The sequence below is a fragment of the Bubalus kerabau genome, chromosome 8 (genome assembly GCF_029407905.1).
Source record: "Bubalus kerabau isolate K-KA32 ecotype Philippines breed swamp buffalo chromosome 8, PCC_UOA_SB_1v2, whole genome shotgun sequence".
Lineage (NCBI taxonomy): Eukaryota > Metazoa > Chordata > Mammalia > Artiodactyla > Bovidae > Bubalus > Bubalus kerabau.
In genome coordinates, this window is record NC_073631.1 from 102157900 (window position 1) to 102179125 (window position 21226).

A 21226-nucleotide genomic window follows, 5' to 3' on the forward strand; every position below is an offset into this window, starting at 1 on the left:
CGGGTCCTGACCAAGTCTCTCCTTGACCAAATTCAGAGGGGGATCTGAACTCTTCACAACAAGGCCCTGCTTTTTGGACTTCCGCGTGCATCTCCACATTGTCCATTTTTACCGAGAATACTGCTAATACTGGATTAGCTGGAGTCCGCCCACCCTCCACACCTGATTCTCATCCACCGCCATTCCCCCAGGTCATGTTTGATGACCCGGCCGCTTATGCAGAGTACATCATGAGAAACGCTGGGCTGGAAGAAGCACAAGCTGGAATCAAGACTGCCGGGAGAAATATCAATAACCTCAGATATGCAGATGACACCACCCTTATGGCAGAAAGTGAAGAGGAACTAAAAAGCCCCTTGATGAAAGTGAAAGTGGAGAGTGAAAAAGTTGGCTTAAAGCTCAACATTCAGAAAATGAAGATCATGGCATCTGGTCCCATCACTTCATGGGAAGTAGATGGGGAAACAGTGGAAGCAGTGTCAGACTTTATTTTGGGGGGGCTCCAAAATCACTGCAGATGGTGACTGCAGCCATGAAATTAAAAGACGCTTACTCCTAGGAAGGAGAGTTATGACCAACCTAGATAGCATATTTTAAAAAGCAGAGATATTACTTTGCCAACAAAGGTCCGTATAGTCAAGGCTATGGTTTTTCCAGTGGTCATGTATGGATGTGAGAGTTGGACTATAAAGAAAGCTGAGCACCGAAGAATTGATGCTTTTGAACTGTGGTGCTGGAGAAGACTTTTTCGAGTCCCTTGAATTGCAAGGAGATCCAACCAGTCCATCCTAAAGGAGATCAGTCCTGGGTGTTCATTGGAAGGACTGATGCTGAGGCTGAAACTCCAATACTTTGGCCACCTCATGCGAAACGTTGACTCATTGGAAAAGACCCTGATGCTGGGAGGGATTGGGGGCAGGAGGAGAAGGGGACGACAGAGGATGAGATGGCTGGATGGCATCACCGATCCGATGCACATGAGTTTGGGTGAACTCCGGGAGTTGGTGATGGACAGGGAGGCCTGGCGTGCTGCGATTCATGGGGTCAAAAAGAGTCAGACGCGACTGAGCGACTGAACTAACCCAGCAATAATCTTATTAGGTCGATGTAGCCAGAAGCCCACTTCACCCTGGTGTTTCCTCTTAGTGATTATCCACCCACTGACCCCCCCACCCAGCCACTTCCCTTGTACTGGGAGTTGAGTTCAACCTCTCCCCCACAGCAAAACCCTACCTAGTAGACCCTCTAATAGTTTCCTTACTGTTCATTAACAAGGGTCGTGAATAATTTTAACAGTATTTTTTTTTTTAACAGTTCCCAAATGTGGCTCCATTTGAGGCTTGCTGGTTCAGCTCAGTAGTTCAGTTGTGTCTGACTCTTTGTGACCAAAAGCATGGACTGAAGCACACCAGGCCACCCTGCCCATCACCAACTCCTAGAGTTTACTCAAACTTATGGCCATTGAGTCAGTGATGCCATCCAACCATCTCATCCTCTGTCGTGCCCATCTCCTCCCGCCTTCAATCTTTCCCAGCACCAGGGTCTTTTCAAATCAGTCAGTTCTTCTCATCAGGTGGCCAAAGCATTGGAGTTTCAGCTTCAGTAACAGTCCTTTCAATGAATATTCAGGACTGACTTCCTTTATGATGGACTGGTTGGATCTCCTTGCTGTCCAAGGGACTCTCAAGAGTTTTCTCCAGCACCACAGTTCAAAAGCATCAATTCAGCGCTCAGCTTTCTTTATAGTTTAACTCTCACATCCATACATGACTACTAGAAAAACCATAGCTTGGACTTGGACTTTGTTGGCAAAGTCATGTCTCTGCTTTTGAATATGCTGTCTAGGTTTGCCATAGATTTTCTTCCAAGGAGCGAATGAAAATTTCATGGCTGCAGTCACCATCTGCAGTGATTTTGGAGCCCCCAAAATAAAGTCTATCATTGTTTCCATTGTTTCCCCATCTATTTGACATGAAGTGATGGGACCAGATGCCATGATCTTACTTTTCTGAATGTTGAGTCTTAAGCCAACTTTTTCACTCTCATCTTTCACTTTCATCAAGAGGCTTTTTAGTTCTTCTTTGCTTTCTGCCATAAGGGTGGTGTCATCTGCATATCTGAGGTTATTGATATTTCTCCCGGCAATCTTGATCTCTGCTTGTGCTTCATCCAGCCCGGCATTTCTCATGATATACTCTGCAATTAAGTTAAATAAGCAAGGTGACAATATATAGCCTTGACGTACTCCTTTCCCGATCTGGAACCAGTCTGTTGTTCCATGTTCAGTTCTAACTTGTTTCTTGACCTGCATACAGATGGCAGGTAAGGTGGTCTGGTATTCCCATCTCTTTCAGAATTTTCCAGTTTGTTGTGATCTACACAAAGGCTTTGGCATAATCAATAAAGCAGATGTTTTTCTGGAACTGTCTTGCTCTTTTGATGGTCCAACGAATGTTGGCAATTTGATCTCTGGTTCCTCTGCCTTTTCTAAATCCAGTTTTAACACCTGGAAGTTCTCGGTTCATGTAGTGTTGAAGCGTGGCTTGGAGAATTTTGAGTATTACTTACTAGCATTACTAGCTCTCATTACTAGCATATGAGATAAGTGCAATTGTGTGGTAGTTTGAACATTCTTTGGCATTGCCCTTCTTTGGGATTGGAATGAAAACTGACCTTTTCCAGTCCTGTGGCTTGCTGGTTGGACTTTGTTTAAGGGGCAATTCCCAGGCCCCTCCTTCCAACCAGAAATTAAGGAGAGGGGAGAGGGGTAGTTTCATTTTGGAAAGCTCTGATGGGGAAGGGCAGAGGGGGAAGAGGAGAAGTCCCAGAGAAACCAAGTTCAAGGCTCCCTGCTGGAGGCATGTACCCCCAGGTAGGGCAAGTGGTGGCAAGGTGAGTCCCTTGGGTGCAGGAAGAGAAATTAAAAACATTGTTTACATTTTTTATTTAGAAAGTAGGAATTACTAATAATTAATATTCAAATTGGTGACTGAGGTGTTCCCTCTGAGAACAGGGCTGCTCCATAAAGTTGCCCAGGTGTCTTCACTTTGCTTTCAACTTGATGCCGAGTGCTGCAGTTCACACGTGGAGTTAGCATCTAGTTTTACATAAAATCATACAGCTTGAAATAGCTTGAAAAGGCAGGCAAAAAAAGACCCCAAGTGGCAGACATGACTAAAAACACAAACATTTGTGTTTTTGAGGCAAAAGGATGATCAGAACCACCTACCCACCAAATGTGAAATTATCAAGACACCCATTTGAAGTGTGACTTACAACAAATCATGTAATAATAGAATAATTACTCTCCATATACTAGAGGCACAGGATAGGGGAGTGTGATCCAGAGCTTGGAAAATCAGAGCCAGATCTTTCTTCTAACTGTGTGGTGACTTTGGTTTCTTCAAAGCACTTTCACCTCATAACTAGTCCTCAATCCTGGGTAGGTAGGCTGGTCCAGGAAAGTTTAAGTCAGTCAAGGATTAAGGAGATAAATGAAGGATTTCAAATCACAAAAACAACCTGCTGGGCACTGGAGTCGTTTAGCTGTGGGTTGAACCTGGGCTCTGCCTCCAGCCTCTTCATGAGGCAGGACCTGCTTTTCCTCTGGTTCCCAAAGTTTCCAACATTACTCACCTCTAGTGACCTCACTGACCTCCGCTCCCACAAGTTGTGAGCCAAGACAAACCCAAGTCTAATCAGCGGAGACGCATCATTTTGTGAGTAAAGGAATGGGGAACACTTACTACCATGAGAACCTCTTCCTCTACCTTTCTCTCCTTAAAAACCTCTTCCCTTAGCCAGCTGAAAAATGTAGGAGGCCCATCTGCATAGACACCTTTCTGTGCGAAGGCCCGAGCAGGGACCAGAAACCCAAGTGGAGGGATCTGAATGGGTGGGAATCAGCTCCTGAAGCTGTCTGAATGCTGAGCTCAGGGGGCCCAAGGTCTTGAAGCAGGAGCAGGCAAGCCCAGGCAGGTCCCAAGGATAACAAGGAAAACGCACCTCGCTGTTCTCACGCAGCGCAGCCCAGAGCCGGGCCACAGCTGTGCCGGGCGTGCAGGGTCGGGGCACCGGGGCTGGACTGGCTTGATGGTTTTCATCTGGTTGGCCTTGCCCACACCGGGGGAGGGACCTCCCTGGGGTTCCCGGGTAGGTGCCAAGCTGGTATCGTGAAGGAGAGGTAAATTTAAATTTCGACATGCTTTATTGGAGGATGAGAAGCCACCTTGGGGGGAGGTGTTGGAGGGACAGGGAGGAACCCCAGGAAGAAGGCATGTTGACAGGCACTCAGGATGGGGTGGGGGTCAGAGAGAGACAGGCCAGGAGGGGCAGGCTGGCCCGCAGCACGTATCGTACTTGCTAATTTCAAAAGGTCAGAGGCTATTGTTGTTTTCATTTTGTGTTTTTAGGCAGCTTCAGTGATGTGGAACACCCTGCCCCATCCCTCCTGGTGGAGCCTTGGTTCACATCAGCTGTGAACAGAGCTCAAAACAAGAGGGAGATGGAGCATAAAGGAAATGAAAGAAGAGATAGCTTTTCAAGTGCTGTTTTTCTACAAACCTTAAAGACATTTTGGCAAGCTGTGGAGACCATATGTATGGAGAAGATGCCCACATGCCCTCAATGGGCATTAAGACAGAAACTTCAAGATGGAGAGAAGAAAAGTTTAAACCATGAATTCTCTCATGCAAATGAAACTCATGACCACTTTTTAAATGTCCCACAGAATCCCTGGGGGAGAGAAATAAGGTTGCTGCTTCAATGCAGAAGATACGGAAAATTATAGGTGGAAAAGTCTTGAGTTTATTCATTTGAAGGAGGATTACCAGGTGGAAATGGGTAAAAATGTTTAGTAACTACTTATCGCTAAGTCTCTCATGTTTTCTCATAATTGAGCCTCCCTGCTTTCTTCCCAACTGCCAGCAGATCAGAGCCAAAGTTTTAATACCCATCTTTTCACAATTTTCCAAGAGGTAACTGGGAGCACCCCCTCACCAGGCCTGCACCCCAGATCTGGGTTGGAGCCCAAACAGCCTCTGCAACAACTGTTCTGAGCAGAGCCTGATGACAAGGCTGCCCTGTCAAGTGTCGGAGCCTGAGGTCCAGGCCTGAAACCCCAGCACTTCAGATGGAAATGCAAGCGGGAGAAGGCAGTCATCCTCTCGTGCTTCTCCACCCTGTGAGGGCATCTGGCCTTTCAAAGTTCCACCCAGCCAGGAAGCAGAGGGCCAGGCTGTGGACACACCCAGAAGGCGAGACCCCTAGGTTCCCGGCCTTGGCTGACTTGCTCCTGTCCTCTGGCCACTCACCAGCAGAGGGCGCAAGTGGCTGGCTCTGCTCAAACTCAAGCATGGAAAGTTGACAGAAAGGAGGAGCCCCCTTGACAGGTCCTGGGAAACCACGGCCACTCGGATGGAAGGGGCAGACACCTCAGATCCTGCCCTTGTGCTGAGAAGCTTCTGGAACAAAAGCTGCCAACTCTCAGGGAAAAGAAGAGACACTATAGCCTCCTTGAAAGTGAAAGTCGTTCAGTTGTGTCTGACTCTTTGAGACCCTGAGGTCTATACAGTCCATGTAATTCTCTAGGTCAGAATACTGGAGTGGGTAGCCTTTCCCTTCCCCAGGGGATCTTCCCAACCCAGGGATCGAACCCAGGTCTCCCACATTGCAGGCAGATTCTTTACCAGCTGAGCCACAAGGGAAGCCCACAGCCTCCTTGACACGAGCCCAAAGACCAAGGAACGGCACAAACCTTGGTTGGCCAATGGAACCGGAGACAGAAGACGTTCTATTTCTATGGTGAAGCAAGAGCAACCCTCTGATAAAGGTCAACCCCGTGGCTGGTGAGGTCAGAGCCAGGGCACGGGACCTGGGCTTGCCATGACCGTCACCAGGGCAAAAGGTGAAGGCAGACACACTGCTGCACACACACGTTCCAGAAAGAGAGGCCAGGTGACCACAAGAGCATTCTTTTTTTAAAAAAGAAACCTGAGCAAATATATACAAAATACTTGCAATCTCTTCTGGGCCAACAGAGCAGCCGCCACAACGCTTCTCCTTCTTCCTGAGCGTTCCCCTGCCATCTGGAGCCCGCTGCTGGCAGGCCCAGCAAGCCCAGCCTGGGGAGCACCACTGCACGTGGCTCCCACTCCAGTGGAGTCTCTGGACAGTGCCCAAGCGCTCTGGGCAACCTCTCCCAGAAGACTGCCCACCCGGCAGGGGGCCGTGAGGGGAGCTTCCTCTTCGCCTGTCTTCTCTGCCCGCATACTAGGATAATACAGCTTCTGTGGGTGACCCTTGGGGCGGGTCCCGTCAGACTTTATGGGCTAGGAGGGTGGTCAGCTTGATCTTGCCATCCATGGAGGCAGTGAGGCAGGTCCCGCAGTCCATGGCTGTGCTCCAGTCCACGGTGACCACAGGGGCGCGGTGGCCGCCCAGGCTCACGCAGCTCTCCAGAACCTTGTCATCCCCGCCCAGCTGCAAGGGGACAGGAGGCAACATCATCAGGCACTGCTCACAAACACATGCAGTTTATCCACTTCCAGGGGCCAAACTGCCTTGAGCCCGGGGACTGCCACCCCAAGCCCAGGATGTGCCCAGGCACACATGTCCCTCCGGCCAGAAAGTCTCAGGTTCGCCACTTGGACCAGCAATACCTTCAATTTCCTGACTATACTTACTCCTTCAACCAAAGGGGAAAATAAGTCCCTAACATCATGGGGTCGCAAAGAGTCGGACACGACTGAGTGAACTGAACTGAACTGAACATACTCTAAGAGGCAGAATTCTCTCTGCCACCTTTCACCTGCTGTGGGTGTCTGAAAAGACTCTGATGCTAGGAAAGATTGAGGGCAGGAGGAGAAGGGGACGACAGAGGATGAGATGGTTGGATGGCATCACTGACTCAATGGACATGAGTTTAAGCAAGCTCTGGGAGTTGATGATGGACAGGGAAGCCTGGCGTGCTGCAGTCCATGGGATCGCAAAAAGTCGGACACGACTGAACTGACATTTTTAAAGGATATGGCGGGGAAAGCTTTCAACTCATTCATTGGTTAAAGAGCAAGTCTGACTACAAACTGATCTGAACTGATCAGGACAAGTGACAAAGCCTACAGGATCAAAAATAAAACAATACACACACACACACACACACACACAGTCATACAGAGAGCAAAAAGAGAGCCCACCTGGAACTCAACCAAGTCTTCAAATAATGAAATAAAATTAGGCTTTAAAAAGAAAGCTCTTTACAGTATCTCCCAATAGCAATTACAAGAAATTATGGAACTTTATATGACAGCATTACATTGTACACCTTAAACATATAGTTTATTGAGTGATTTATCAACTGTAGCTCAGTAAAGCTTAAAAAAAATTTTTATTAAAATATCCATTGAAACAAACAAATAAGTAAACACAAACTATGGAATTAATTTCTAAGGGGAGGGCAAGAGCCACCCGAGTCATCCTCATCTATAGAGAAGAGGAGCCCTGTTGAGTAAACCCAGGCTCCCTGGCACCACTGTTAAGGTCAAGAAGGCTCCCGACTTCCCACTTCTGCAGCCCCTTCCCCCTCACCCCTTGCTCCCTGCTGCCCCGTGGGACCCCAAGGCCCGCCTTCCTCCTCCTCCTCCAAAGGCCGTGACTCCACAGCCAAGCGCCCCTTTCCCCAAGGCCTCGGTTACCACCCAGCTTCCTCCCCTCTGAGCCCTCAGCTCTGTACTGTCCCCACCGCTGATGCTGTGTCTCTTCCTCACCTGAGTGTGAGCACCAGGAGAGGGGCCACAGTGTCTCCGGTGTACACTGCCCGTGCCAAGGCCACACCCACCCACGTCTGCCCCCCAGGGTACAGCTGCCCGTGGATGGTGAGCCCCCAAGAGACAGCATCCCACTCCGTGCCTCCTTCTGCCTACAGATAAAGCACCACTGCATTCACGTGGAACTGGAACTACGTGCTCAGGCCACAACACAAAGCCTCATCCCCCCGCACCCCCCCACCCGCCCACTTGGTAAGACGAGTCCAGATGGAGAGGTTGAGAATTTCACTCAATTATATACACAAACAAGGTGCATGAACCAGAGAGGCTGTGATGAGACGGTTAAGACAAGCAGATCGACTGAGGGACAAAACAGAGTGGACAACGTACTTGCCATGTGACACATCACACCCCTGAATTTCCGTCCCAGCCATGGCTTGTAATGTCCTTGACCCACAGGACGTCTCATCAAACAATAAATCTAGGCCAGATTAGAGTAACTGGAACAGAACACGTGGGCACTCACCCAAACCAACACACAGCCCTTCTCCCTAGTTCTCGATGTTCTATAATTGTTATTATTCCCAGGGAAGCAGGCAGAAAAGGGGCAGAGTCTCACTCATCAAGGGGCAGGGATAGGTGAGCAGAGAGGAGGACAGGCAGGCCACCCTCGTTCCCATCCCCACGGTTTCCCCCGAGCCAGCCTGCAGCCGGGATGCCCAGATGCTGTCCATCCCAGGCCAGAGGCGTCTCCATGGCCACCGGGCAGGGACAGAGACAGGGACGGGGGCTCGAGCTCAACCACACCCAGGCCTCTGGGGAGGAGCCTCCTTGCCACCCACCGGGCCCCCAGGTACCTTGTAGATGACACCCCCCGTGGCAGAACACGTCAGCATGTAATTGCCCTCCGAGTCGAAAGCGAAGAGTCGGCCCCGGGGCACCTGGACCTGCTTGTAGCCGCTGTAGCCGGACAGCACGAAGGGGCCCGTGGCGTCGGCGGGCAGGCCGTACTCGGACACCTTCAGGCCGCTCTTGTGGATGTTCCACTGGATGAACTGCACCCAAAAAGCACGAGCACAGGGCTCTCAGTGGGGTGGCCAGGGCGCAGGGCCCCGGGGTGGTGGCCAGGGCACAGGGCCCTGGGGTGGTGGGGTGCAGGGAGTAGTGAGGTGGCCCCCAGGAAGTGGAGGGGGATCCACAGGCCCCAGGAAGGGTAGGGAGATGACCATCCAGTCCCAATGCCTCCCGACACAATGTAAGCATTTTTTTAATTTTGAAGGAAAGAAAATCTAGAAAGAGTCAGACACATCATGTCCAGGTCGGAACTTTCTCTTTGGCCTGACGCCAGGAGCAGAAGAGTGTAGGCACCAGCCTGGACTCCCATCGCTCGAGCTGGCGCAATGCTCCAGTGACTGTTATTACTACCGTTGTTGTTAATATTATTCGTAGGGTTGGAACCTAGCTAGGTTTTTCTTAAATCCCAAATATACTTCCGGTTTCTCAGCAGCACAGCCGATGGAACACGGGCAGTGGAGCGCAAGCCAAGCTCAGAGTCTGCAGTGCAAACACCCTTCAGCCTCCTTCAGGGCCAGGCTGCCTGCTGTGGCCTCCTCCTGACTGAGAACTCGACTCAGATGAACAGCAAGTCAAGCTCTGATTTAAAAAGCCTTTCTCACGAGTTTTCAAGTGAAGAATGCATTTTGTAATGACTGTCTTCACTGGATAAGAGAGGTGGACAGGGATACAATCCAGAAGGCCCAGGAGGAGACACACAAAAGTAAGTCTTTATCCCAGCTCCGCCTGTCCCAGCTCCCTTCCCAGGGATCCTAACGAATTCTTCCAGGGAGACTCTAAAAGGGGGCACTTATTTTTACCTTCTTCCCCAGCTCCCTTTTCATGTTTCTCAACTCTGGGCACAGCTGTCTCCAGCCCCCCGCCCTAGCAAGTTCTACCCACCCATGCTGTGATCACCCAGTGACCAAGCTCACTCAAGTACACCCTGGCTGCACTGGAACCCACGAGCAGGGTGGGTCAGGGAGATGCGTCCTTTCTGCTACAACCAGGAGAAAGGATGTGGGTCCTCCCCTTTCATGACAGTCGACTCCCACTGAACTCATGTAGACCTCACTAAGATCCTATGAGACCGGTTACTATTTTCATCTCTGTTTTACAGAAGACAAAACTGAGTAGAGGCCCCAGGTCACAGCGCTGGTAAAAGGTAGGGTCAGGACTGAACTCAGTCCATTGTGCTATTGCGGGGCCCTCTAGAATCTCAGATGCCTACTAAGCCAGAGGAAGGGAGCTTCCTGACCAAAGCCCGCTCCCGCTTACCTTCCCGTCCTCGCCGATGCTGTACACAGTGTTCTCATCGTAGCTGAACTCCACGGAGTAGACCTCCCCGCAGTGGGCCTTCCAGCTCATAGCACACTCGTGCTGCTGCATGTCTGAGGCAACAAGATGCCGCTAGGGTTCCCACCCGGGCCCTGGGGAGGCACCTGCCTGCACGCAGAGGCACCGCACCCTCCCTGTGCCTGCTGGGCAGGAGCCGTGCTGGAGGCAGAGGGCCCCCGGGACCAACAGGAGTCACAGAGCTGACCGCGGTGAAGAGCCGGCACGGGCTGTTTCAGTTCACTAGCTCTCTCCTCCACCGTGCCTAGTGTTCTGTTAACCCGTCTTAAATGAAAGCTTCTCTCACTGGTCAAAGGTGAGGTTCAGGAATCCTGGGGTGGAGCCTATAAGTCTAGGAGGACACAGAAGTCCTTCCCAGGAAGGCGTTGTAACTTCCCACCAGGGCGCCCTGGAGATCAGTTAAAGATACAGCACCTAGCAGTGCCTTTGCAGAGGCGCTGGCTCTGGTCTCCCCGGGCAGGCCTGCGTGAGGAGCTTTAAAGAACATGCTGATGACTCCGAGGCCCACCCTCCTTCTGCTCTCACGGGGACAATGAAGTGGCCATACCAAGAGGGCAGGACAGCATCACTCAAGAGCTCAGGACTGAAGGACTGCTAAGCTCCATCCCTTCCCATGTCCACTGACTCAGATCAGGACCAAGGTAATTAGGGGGGTCCTGAAGCAGACGCTGACCGAAGTTAAGTTCTCTTAGGAGAATCCTGAACCAGGGTTTCGCAGTAGCCTCTAGTCCAGCTGGCAAAAACCCAACTCTCTTCCCTGGGTTGATGGACGAGGGGACCAGGATTGCCGTGAGCACAGTCGCTTACCAAACAGCCGGATGACGCCGTCAGCTGCCCCCGTGACCAGCAGGTTCCCATTGTGATTGAAGGCCGTACAGTTGATGGCGATGGGCTCCGGATCCAGGGAGAACTGGAGCTATAAAAAGGATAAACCACATTTAAAATGTAAGACAATAAGAAACCAATTCCAAGACAGGTTCTGTCTGAAAGGGGGAAGGAGACCAAGATTGAGGAAAGACACGCCAGAGCATAAAAAGGATCAGTAGCGTCCCACTGTTAAACCCTGACAAGGCAGGTACTCGTTTTATAGTTTTCTCTTTATTCCAAACACTTGTGATTTTAATATTCTCTTCTATGTAGTCAATATTCAATGAAAAAATTGGAAAATAACAAGTAAACATAAAATTAAAAATCCTGAGAAAGGCCCTCAGCAGAAAATGTGCTTAGTCACTCAGTCATGTCTGACTCTTTGCGACCTGTTGGACTGCAGCGCTCCAGGTTCCTCTGTGCATGGGGATTCTCCAGGCAAGGATACTGGAGTGAGTTGCCATGCCCTCCTCCACGGGATCTTCCCGACCCAGGAATCGAACCAGGGTCTCCTGCACTTCAGGCGGAAATAACAAGATTAAAAAGGACCTGATCAGACTGGGTGGGAAAAGGTAGAACGGAGACGCCAGAGGACAGATGTACAGATGTCTGCTGGATGGAATGGAGCAGGAGGGCACATGTCATTACCCATCTGTCTAAGCCCACAGAACACACAACACTAAGACTGAACCTTGATGTCAACTGTGGACCTGGGGTGATTACAATGTGTCCGTGTAGGTGCATCGATTGTAACGAGTGTGCTGCTCCAGCGAGGGAAACTGATAGCAGGGGAGGCTGGGCAGGTGTGGGGACAGCATGCATGGGGAAATCTTTGAAACTTCCTCTCCATTTTACTGTGAGCCTAAAACTACTCATAGTACCCTTTCTATGGCCACACCACCCTGAACACGCCCGATCTCATCTGATCTCAGAAGCTAAGCAGGGTCACAACTGCTTAGTGCTTGGATGGGACACCACCTGGGATTACTGGGTGCTATAGGCTTTTGGGCTTCCCTTGTGGCTCAGCTGGTAAAGAATCTGCCTGCAATGCGGGAGACCTGGGTTCGATCCTTGGCTTGGGAAGATTCCCTGAAGAAGGGAAAGGCCACCCACTCCAGTATTCTCGCCTGGAGACTGCCATGGACTGTGCATGGGGTCCCAATGAGTTGGACACGACTGAGCGACTTTCATTTTCAAAACTACTCAAAAAAAAAAGAGTTTTAAATATTAAAAAAACGTTTATATTTTTCAATTAAGCCAAAAGGGCCCACTAGAAGGCTGTGTGTGAATTCTAAGTTTGTCACACCTTCCAAATGACTTCAGTTGCCAGCAATCGGCCCAACTGGAGTACTACTACTTTTCAACACGCTCTGAAATCTAACAAATCATAGTGTGCAGAGCTCCAAGAAAAGAGGGAAGAGACCAAAGAAACAGTGGGCAGAGCGACCTGTGTACTCCCCGCCCCGGGAGGGTGCCCATCCCCGGGGCACCATGGGAAACTCCTACCTGCTGCTTCATGGTCTTCGTGTCCCAGAGCAGCAGCCTGCCCGGAACCTGGTTGGTGCCCCTGCTGCCAATGTCTGGTGCCAACACGTCCACGTGGGCAGTGAGGCTCGAAGCTGCAGCCGAGCAGACGAAAGAGGCCCCGCTGGGGCTGCACGCGAGAGACAGGATCCTGCAACACACAGGGGGTGTCGGCGGGGAGGCCAGCTCAGCACTCTGCCCGCCCACAAAGGAAGGGGGAGCTGGGCTCAGAGACTCGGCCAAGGCCAGCCCACCAAGCACAGTGACTGGGGGTAGTGGCGTCTGGCTCACCTGGGCATATCATCATTGATGTTGATTTCACAGAGGTTCTTCTTGGCTTCCGTGTCGTAGAGGCGCACTGTCCCCACACCACTGCCCAGCAACAGCTGGAAGAAGAGGGAAAGCTCAGGGTCAGGCCCCCTCAGGGAGGCTCACAGGAGGGCGAGGCCCATCCCTATGGGGTGGAGGGCAGGCTGCAGAGTGACCCACCCCCACTCCTCCAGGTAGTACAGGGGAAACCGGCTAAAATGGACCTCTTTTAAAAATTAAAGACACTAGAGCTGCCCTTGAAGGAATCTGTGGAATGGGAGGTAGGTATCACCATAGGCTGAGCTGGAAAGGAGACCCTCTGCCCTCCAACCCCCCTGTCTTCCAGTATCAATGCAAGCCGCCCCGGTCCTGCCCACTGGCTCCTGGCCCATCCATGGGCAGAGACCTCAGCTAGTCATGGGTCTGGATGACAGCCCCATTTGCATGTCCTGGGGAGAGCTTTGGCTCTGGGCCTATAAAGGCCTCTGGGAAAAACAGAGGAGGCCATCTTTGCCTTCAGGACAGTCCTGGCGGTGCGGTCCTCGAGTGCGCATTGAGAAGAGAGCGGAGGGGCTCGGCTTGGAGTCCCAACCAAGCCCGTGGTGCTGGGGCAGCAGGGGAGAACCCTGGTAGGTCCTCACTTAAGACCACAGGTCCAGCCATGGGCAAGACCACTCACCAGCCTGTCCCGCTTGGTGGCCCATTCTAAAGAGAGCAGCGGTGACTTGGAGATAGAGGACGCCTTAGTCTGCATGATGGGGTTGAAGGACCACACTTTGATGACCCCATCCACATCCAAGCTGGCGACCCTTCTCCCTGAGCAGTCCACCCTGAGATGAGACAAAGAGGCACGCCATTAGCATCCCCGCCTGAGTCTGCCACCCTCCTCAGCCCAGGCCTAGAGGACTGCCTTTTCTGACTCTCCTGCTGAGAGATGCCCAAGCTCCAAGGACGGGTGTGGACTACTTCTAGAAATATTCATTCATCTGTCTGAGAACTACTCATAAAGCATCCATTATGCACTGGGCCCACTGGGCATCACCTACCCTCTGGACGTTACTTTCCAGGATCAGAAGGAGTGGAGCTGACTTGACCAACAACAGCCCCAGTGCCAGCTGTCCAGCCCTCCTCTGACAGTTCACGGTCCCTCGGGGCCATCCCACCACCTGCATCTCTGTTATCCCTCATCATCCTGCTTGCCACGCCTTCACACGCACAGCCCAAGACCACAGGCTTCCCGGGCAGCCCACCCACTTTTCCCCCGAGGCCCCGCCCTGGCGGCCAGCACCCACCTGCAGTGCATGATGGAAGAGTGGTGCTCCCCGTACTCCTCCTGCCCCAGCACGATGAACGGCTGCTCGGGGCGGACCCCCCCACCCTCAGGGCCGGCAGTGGGCACCCGCGTCAGCGTCTCCAGCACCTCCACATGGGGCTCCGGGCAGGGCTCTGCCTCTGGGCCACCAGCTTCGGGCTTCTTCTCCGCACACTGCGTCAAGCAAAGCGGGCACAAGTCAGCGGTGAGGGGTCGGCGCTGGGCCCGGCCACGCCCCATGTCTGGGGACAGGCTGGGGGTGTCTAGGACGCCAGGCCACGGCCCTCGGGGTAGGATCTTGGTAGTTGTGGGGTCTAAAAGAAAGAGCTCTGAACTCCAAGAGCCTGCTTCACCGGCAGCCCCTTCCTAGAGACCATGAGGGGGGAAGTGTAGGCCATGGGCTCCCGGTCCCAGCTGACGAGACCCAGGACACGCACGACCCTGACAGACCAGGCCAATGATAACAAGAATCAGTGAGGGAGGGAGTGCCCACTGCACGCCAGGCACTGCAAACACGACAGTCTGTCTCATGTAGTGCTCCCTCAACCATCTGCAATCCTGTTAGTAACCCCATTTTACAGCTGTGGAAACTAAGACTGAAAGCTGAAGTAACCTTGCCTAGGATCAAGAGCTGGCCCCGGGGGTGGGACGCCGACATGAAGCCAGGTCCATCCGATGTAAGCCTGGCCGCCCACCAGCACCTCCTCCTGGGAAGGGGTGCCAAGAGACTAGGGTGATGGGCTAGGCCCGAGGACAGCAACTAAGCCAGAGCCAAGGCAGGGCACCAAATGGCACCCACACACTCTGCCACCCAGGGGGCTGCTGCTGTCCATCCCTGCCTCCTGAGGGCACTGGCCGCTGGACACCACGATTACCACCTGCTCATCCAGGCATAACCGTGATGCCATGGAGCATCAGCCAGGGTGCTCTCTACCACCCCCCTAGTTCTGGAGATTCCTGGAAGCACTCCTCAGGGACCCAGAAAGAGCAGTTTTATAGAAAAAATAGAATAAAAGAACAGAGGAACAGAGACCTCAGAGCTCAGAGGGGCCTTCGGGAGTGGCTGAGCTCTGGTGCACCTTTAATCCTACAGCCCAGAAGGACCTGAGATGCAAGCCGGAAGGCTCTATGCCATCGGACCGGAACAAGTTCAGGGCTGCTAACCCCCAAAATGCCTTTAAAACAGGCAAGTAGCCTGGATTAGGAGAGAAACGGTCAACAAGGTGACAAGGCAGTAAATTCCTTGGGGCTCTGCCTTCAATCCTGAGTATTTCACTGAAGCAGCAGCAGCTTATACCACCAGGGAGGGAAAGCCCAACCCACATTCACTGGTGAGAAGAGTCTCTGAACCCAGCCTGGCAAGGGCCGGGGCTGCTGCACGGTCGCCCTGTGGGCACGTGGCCCTCAGGGCAGTGACTCCAGCAGGGAGTGCAGAGAAAAGCCCCGTGACTGAGCGAGTCTGGGCGATGCTGGGTTACACCCAGGGGACCCTCTCCCCGGACTCCAAGCACCCGTGACATGAGCGCACTAACAGGCATGGTTAAACACGGGGAAGGACAGAGCACACAGGGGGTCCCAAACCCACTGTTCACTGGGCTCGTCTTCTGGGGACATCTTCAGAGGCCAGCATTTTATGGCCCCTGTTTAGGGCAACACTACATCAGGAAAAGGGATCACTGGAAAGCCAGATTATTCTGGAATAAAACCACCAAAGTGCAAGCAGTTTAAGCCAGTTAGGCAAAACCACACAACGCATAGCAAAAGAAATCAAGAGAGGTAAGAGCAGGCCCTGCACCACCCCTCCCCGCTGCCATATCCCACGGCTCTCCACCATGGAGGAGGGTCTGTGGGGTGTCCCCGCGGGCGTTCCTGAGACACTGAGGCCAAGCCGCACCTGCAAAGTCATGGAGAGGAGCTCCTTCCGTTCCTTGCCGTGGTCCTGCAGGCGCCGCTGCCGGTGCTGCGACCAGCTGGACTCCCCAGGGGCCAGCCCGCCGAAGAGGCTCTTCCCGTCCTTGGGCGCGCCGGCCGGCTCCCTGCCCTTGGCGGTCTGGAGGATGAGACACCAGTCTGTGAAACGTGTTTTCTCATGTGGGCCTGGGCAAGGAGGGGAGCAGGAGCCAAGGAAAGGACTCTACCTTTAGTCCTATGTAAGGCTCCTCCCTGTCCATGCTGAGTGTTACTATCTCGGGCTTCCCTGCTGTTACAACGGTAAAGAATTCGCCTGCCAATGCAGGAGAGACAGGTTCGATCCCTGGTTCGGGAAGATCCCACATGCTGGGGAGCAACTAAGCCCGTGTGCCAAAGCTATTGAGCCTGTGCTCTAGAGCCCGAGAGCTGCAAGGACTGAAGCCTGTGTACTTTAGAGCCCATGCTCCGCAACCAGAGAAGCCACCACAATGAGAAGTCAGCACCCTGCAACTACACAGTAGCCCCTGCTCTCTGCAACTAGAGAAAAGCCCACGCAGCAACAAAGACCCAGCACATTCAAATCTAAATAAATAAATATTAAGAAAAAAAAACATGTTATTATCTCAGCCCATGAGCAAGGTCAAGGGCAAAACACCAGCAGTCTGCACCTCCTCCTTCCTGTTCTCCACTCCCCCATCCTGAGAGGACAACTCCTCAGCACTTTTCTGCCTGCTGCATCTACTGCCTGGAGGTAGATACACACATATCCTCCTGATCTAATCTGCAACAGTTAACTTTATTTAGTTTAGTTAGCACTTAGTGAAGCAACGGTTATGAGGCAGATCAGGCCCTGTGCTGGTGTTATATTTAAAAGCAACAATGTGTTTCGGCAATAGAGAGGAAAAAAAATTATGCAAAATATAATCACCCCTCTACAGGGGAAAAAGACACACAATACCCTCTCTTGTTTTGGGCCAAGTGCATGACTAAGCCAGTCAATGTTAACAAATATTGAGGTATTTGGAAATGATTACTGGGCAACCAGAAAGTCTTTTAACAGAAATAGTTGGAAACTCAAGGACTTTGGGGCAGGATAAACTGGACAAGAGAGAAAGTGGCATCTTCTGGCTCCTTTTGATAGCAACAAGACAAAGTCAACCAATGTTACAGCAAATGAACTCAGTTAATTCCCACCCCAGGCTTTCCTGGTGACTCAGACAGTAAGGAATCTGCCTGCAATGCAGGAGACTCGGGTTGGATCCTTAGGTCAGGAAGATCCCCTGAAGAAGGGAACGGCTACCCACTCCAGTATTCTTGCCTGGAGAATTCCAGTCCATGGGATCGCAAAGAGTCAGACACAACTGAGCAACTAACTGGGGCTTCCCAAGTGGCACTAGTGGTAAAGAAGCTGCCTGCCAATACAAGAGACACAAGAGACATGGGTTCAATTCCTGGGTCAGGAAGATGCCCTGGAGGAGGGCATGGCAACCCACTCCAGTATTCTTGCCTGGAGAACCCCATGGACAGAGGAGTCTGGCGAGCTGCAGTCATGAGACCACAAAGAGTTGGACACAACGGAGTATATAATCCCCACCCCACTCCCATAGAGACTGAAGATTTCTAATCTAGAGCTTTTTAAAAAGGGGCTGCCACCTAATCACCTTTCCAGATGATCTGGCTGGGTTCTCTTTTTCTAATCTTATTCCCACAAATTGTGATGCTCACACTCCTACCTCCTCTCCTTTTTTTTTTTTTTTTTTTACACTCTTAGCAAAGGGATATAGATACCAACAGCCACTCAGTTTGAGACCAACATACTCACAAATCATTTGTACATAAGTCCTAAGTAAAGAGAATAAATTCAAGCAAAGTCTACATGTGGCCTTTTAGTTCTTCTACTTGTTATATTTTATGTTAACACCAAACAACTTTAAATGATTGACACAGATTCCCTGGGACCCTGAGGTCATATGAACAGTTAAGAAAGGAAATTTTAAAGGCTATTAGTTTACCTGGAGCCTAACTGTGGCTGACATACACAGGGTTGGTTAGTTTTGTTTTTCTGACTGAAGTGACCTCCAGTGGTACCTGAAGGTGTTTATTACACCTCCAGGTACTTGTGATTGTCACAGATAGTTTCTCTAGAATGCTTGATCTCTGAATTCTGACTTATTTGGGGAACAGTAAATTTCTTAGTCAAAATTTTTTAAAAAATAAACTAAGAAGAAAATCAATAACAATAATGTCAATATATATTACTCACTGAGCATTTACCATATGTAAGGTACCACGCTAAGAATCTTACAAACATTCCCTTAAAGATAAGGCATTATTTTAAGATGGGGAGCAGTTGTGTAGAGAGGTTAAATTTCTTCTTCTACACAGGGAAAACTCAACAGAACTGTAATTCACACCCAGATCTGACAGTGGCCCCATGCTCTGAAAAACCTGAAGAAAGCAAAACCATGATGGAAGCACATGAAAGAAAGTGACACTGAATAGAAAAGAGAAGAAGGAATGTCATAATCCTGGAATCTAATTAACAACCAAGAAAGGCCCCTCTCTCAGTGCGTCTGGCTGTTCTGGAGAAGCATCCCATGGTCCAAGGAGCACTGGACAGGTTCCTTCGTCTTAGAAAGTGGAAGATGACTTCTCTTACCTTCCCAAAAGTAACATGTGGTCCTGAGTGAACCATGTTCCCTCACATGGTCCAGGGTGGGTGGTGGAGTGGGGGGTGGTTCACTCCCTAGCAGGTGATCCAAGGCTGCCAACCTTCATTACACACATGTGTTTATTCCTTCTGACTGATCCAGAAGGCAAACTTCTCAGACTAAGGAACTTCACAGGGGAGGCTATAACGTGCTCAGTTGCTCAGTCATGTCCAACTCTTTACGACCATATGGACTGTAGCCTGCCAGGCCCCTCTGTCCATGGAATTTTCCAGGCAAGAATTCTGCAGTGGGTTGCCATTTCCTCCTTATGGAGATCTTCCCAAGCCAGGGATCAAACCTGTGTCTCCTGCCTCTCCTGCATTGGCAGGCAGATTTCTTTACCACTGTGCCACCTGGAAAACCCCTATAGGCTATACTATACCAGACAAGAGACTTTAGGCCAAAGACTGAAATAAGAGACAAAGAAGGCCATTTTATAATGACAAAAGGGTCATTTCAACAAGAGGACATCATATTTGCAAATATTTATGCACCTGACATCAGAGCACCTCATATATAAAGCAAATATTAACTGACCTGAAGGGAGAAATAGGCAGCAATACAATAATAGTAGAGGCTTCAATAGCCTACTTTCACCAATGAAGAGATCATCCAGACAGAAAATCACTAGGGGCACAGTGGCCTTAACCTGCACATTAGACCCAGTAAACTTAATAAACATTTATGGAACATGCCACCCTCAAGCACACACGTAACATTCTCCAGAATAGATCGTATGTTAATAAATGTAAGCCTTACTAAATGTAAGGAGATTAAAGTCATAGCAAGCATCACAATGGATGAAACTAGAAGTCTATTATAAGAATAGAACTAAAAAGTTCATAAATATATGGAGACTGAACAACACGCTCCTGAACAACCAATGAGTCACAGAAGAAACCAAAAGATAAATCAAAAAATGTCTTCAGACAAGTAAAAATGGAAACACAATATACCAAAACCTATGCAAAACTGATTCTAAAAGGGAAGTTTCTAATAATAAACACCTGCATTAGGAAGAAAGAAAGATTTCAAGTAAACAACTTAACTGTACACCTCAAGAAACTAGAAAAAGAAGAATACACAAAGCCCAAAGTTAACAGAAGGAAGGAAATAACAATGATCAAAAAGGAAAACAAAGAAATAGATTAACAAGTCAATAGACGGCTTCGCTGGTGGTCTAGTGGTTAAGAATCTGCCTGCCAATACAGGGGACATGGATTCGATCCTGGGTCCAGGAAAATCCCACGTGCCATGGAGCAAGTAATCCTGTGCGTCACAACTGCTGAGCCTGCACTGTAGAGCCCATGAGCCCCAGTGACTGAAGCCCACAAGCCGAGAGCACGTGCCCCGAAAGAAGAGAAGCCTCCGCTCTCTGCAACCAGAGAAAGCCCATGTGCAGCAATGAAGCCCAGCAAAACCAAAAATAAAAATAAATAAATAAATCTTAAAAAAAAAAAAAAAGAGTCAATAGAAATGATCATTGAAACCAGGAGCTGGTGTTTTGAAAGTCAAACAAAATAGACACACCTTTAGCTTGATTTACTAAGAAAAAAAACAGGACTCAATAAAACTAGAAATGAATTCCAAAACACATCTCCAAAGGCTCTACCATTCTGATAGAAAAGATAAAAGAGCTGGCAGTAAAGGCCATGTTTTCTGGACCACAAAGGTGGCAATGGGAACCCCACAGCTAGCTACAAAAACAGTGCTGAGAGGAGGAAGATCAGTTTCCTGGGTTGACAGCTGTTTTTCAAAATAGTGGGATCCTGGCAAGCAAACTAGCCTGGCACAACTATGATTCAGACTTATCAGCCTGACCAAGAAATCTTTATACTGGATACTTGAGAAGAAAAGGGAAAAGCATCCATTTACTACTGCGTGCATGCCCCGGGAAAGTACATAGACTACAGGGGAATCCCACTTTGGGGCCAAAGGTGGAAAAGGCTGCAGAACAGGCACAGGCACTTGGTGGAATGCTTGTCTGTCCTTACTCACCTGCTACACCTGATACACGGCGTCTTTTCCTCTAACAGGTGGTGGTGCTGCTGCTGCTGCTGCTAAGTCGCTTCAGTCGTGTCCGACTCTGTGCGACCCCATAGACGGCAGCCCACCAGGCTCCCCGGTTCCTGGGATTCTCCAGGCAAGAACACTGGAGTGGGTTGCCATTTCCTTCTCCAATGCATGAAAGTGAAAAGTGAAAGTGAAGTCGCTCAGTCGTGTCTGACTCTCCGCGACCCCATGGACTGCTGCCTACCAGGCTCCTCCGTCCATGGGATTTTCCAGGCAAGAGTACTGGAGTGGAGTGCCATTGCCTTCTCTCCGAACAGGTGGTGTTAAGAGTACCCAATTCAATTGGCCCAAATGGATGGAATAGAGGGGCTTAAAATAGACTTCAAATTCCTCCAGGGGACACAAAA

At 50.5% G+C, this 21226-nt stretch overlaps 1 protein-coding gene and 1 long non-coding RNA gene across 3 annotated transcripts in view; one reads left to right on the forward strand and one right to left on the reverse strand.

The window, feature by feature from the left end:
• LOC129659534 (uncharacterized) lies at positions 1 to 6011 on the forward strand. The gene is made up of 2 exons (XR_008718112.1): positions 1 to 4152; positions 4413 to 6011. It is a non-coding gene; the product is annotated as an uncharacterized LOC129659534 (long non-coding RNA).
• The window catches only part of WDR91 (WD repeat domain 91), a 25648-nt gene continuing 10378 nt past the window's right edge, over positions 5957 to 21226 (reverse strand). For both annotated transcript variants that reach the window (XM_055590985.1, XM_055590984.1), the window contains 9 exons: positions 16079 to 16234; positions 14165 to 14358; positions 13552 to 13702; positions 12855 to 12949; positions 12546 to 12714; positions 10980 to 11088; positions 10095 to 10207; positions 8621 to 8818; positions 5957 to 6480 (listed from right to left, as the gene is read on the reverse strand). In XM_055590985.1, the coding sequence (XP_055446960.1) occupies positions 6316 to 6480; positions 8621 to 8818; positions 10095 to 10207; positions 10980 to 11088; positions 12546 to 12714; positions 12855 to 12949; positions 13552 to 13702; positions 14165 to 14358; positions 16079 to 16234 (1350 nt within the window). In that variant the 3' untranslated portion in view covers positions 5957 to 6315. The remainder of the gene's footprint in view (positions 6481 to 8620; positions 8819 to 10094; positions 10208 to 10979; positions 11089 to 12545; positions 12715 to 12854; positions 12950 to 13551; positions 13703 to 14164; positions 14359 to 16078; positions 16235 to 21226) is intronic.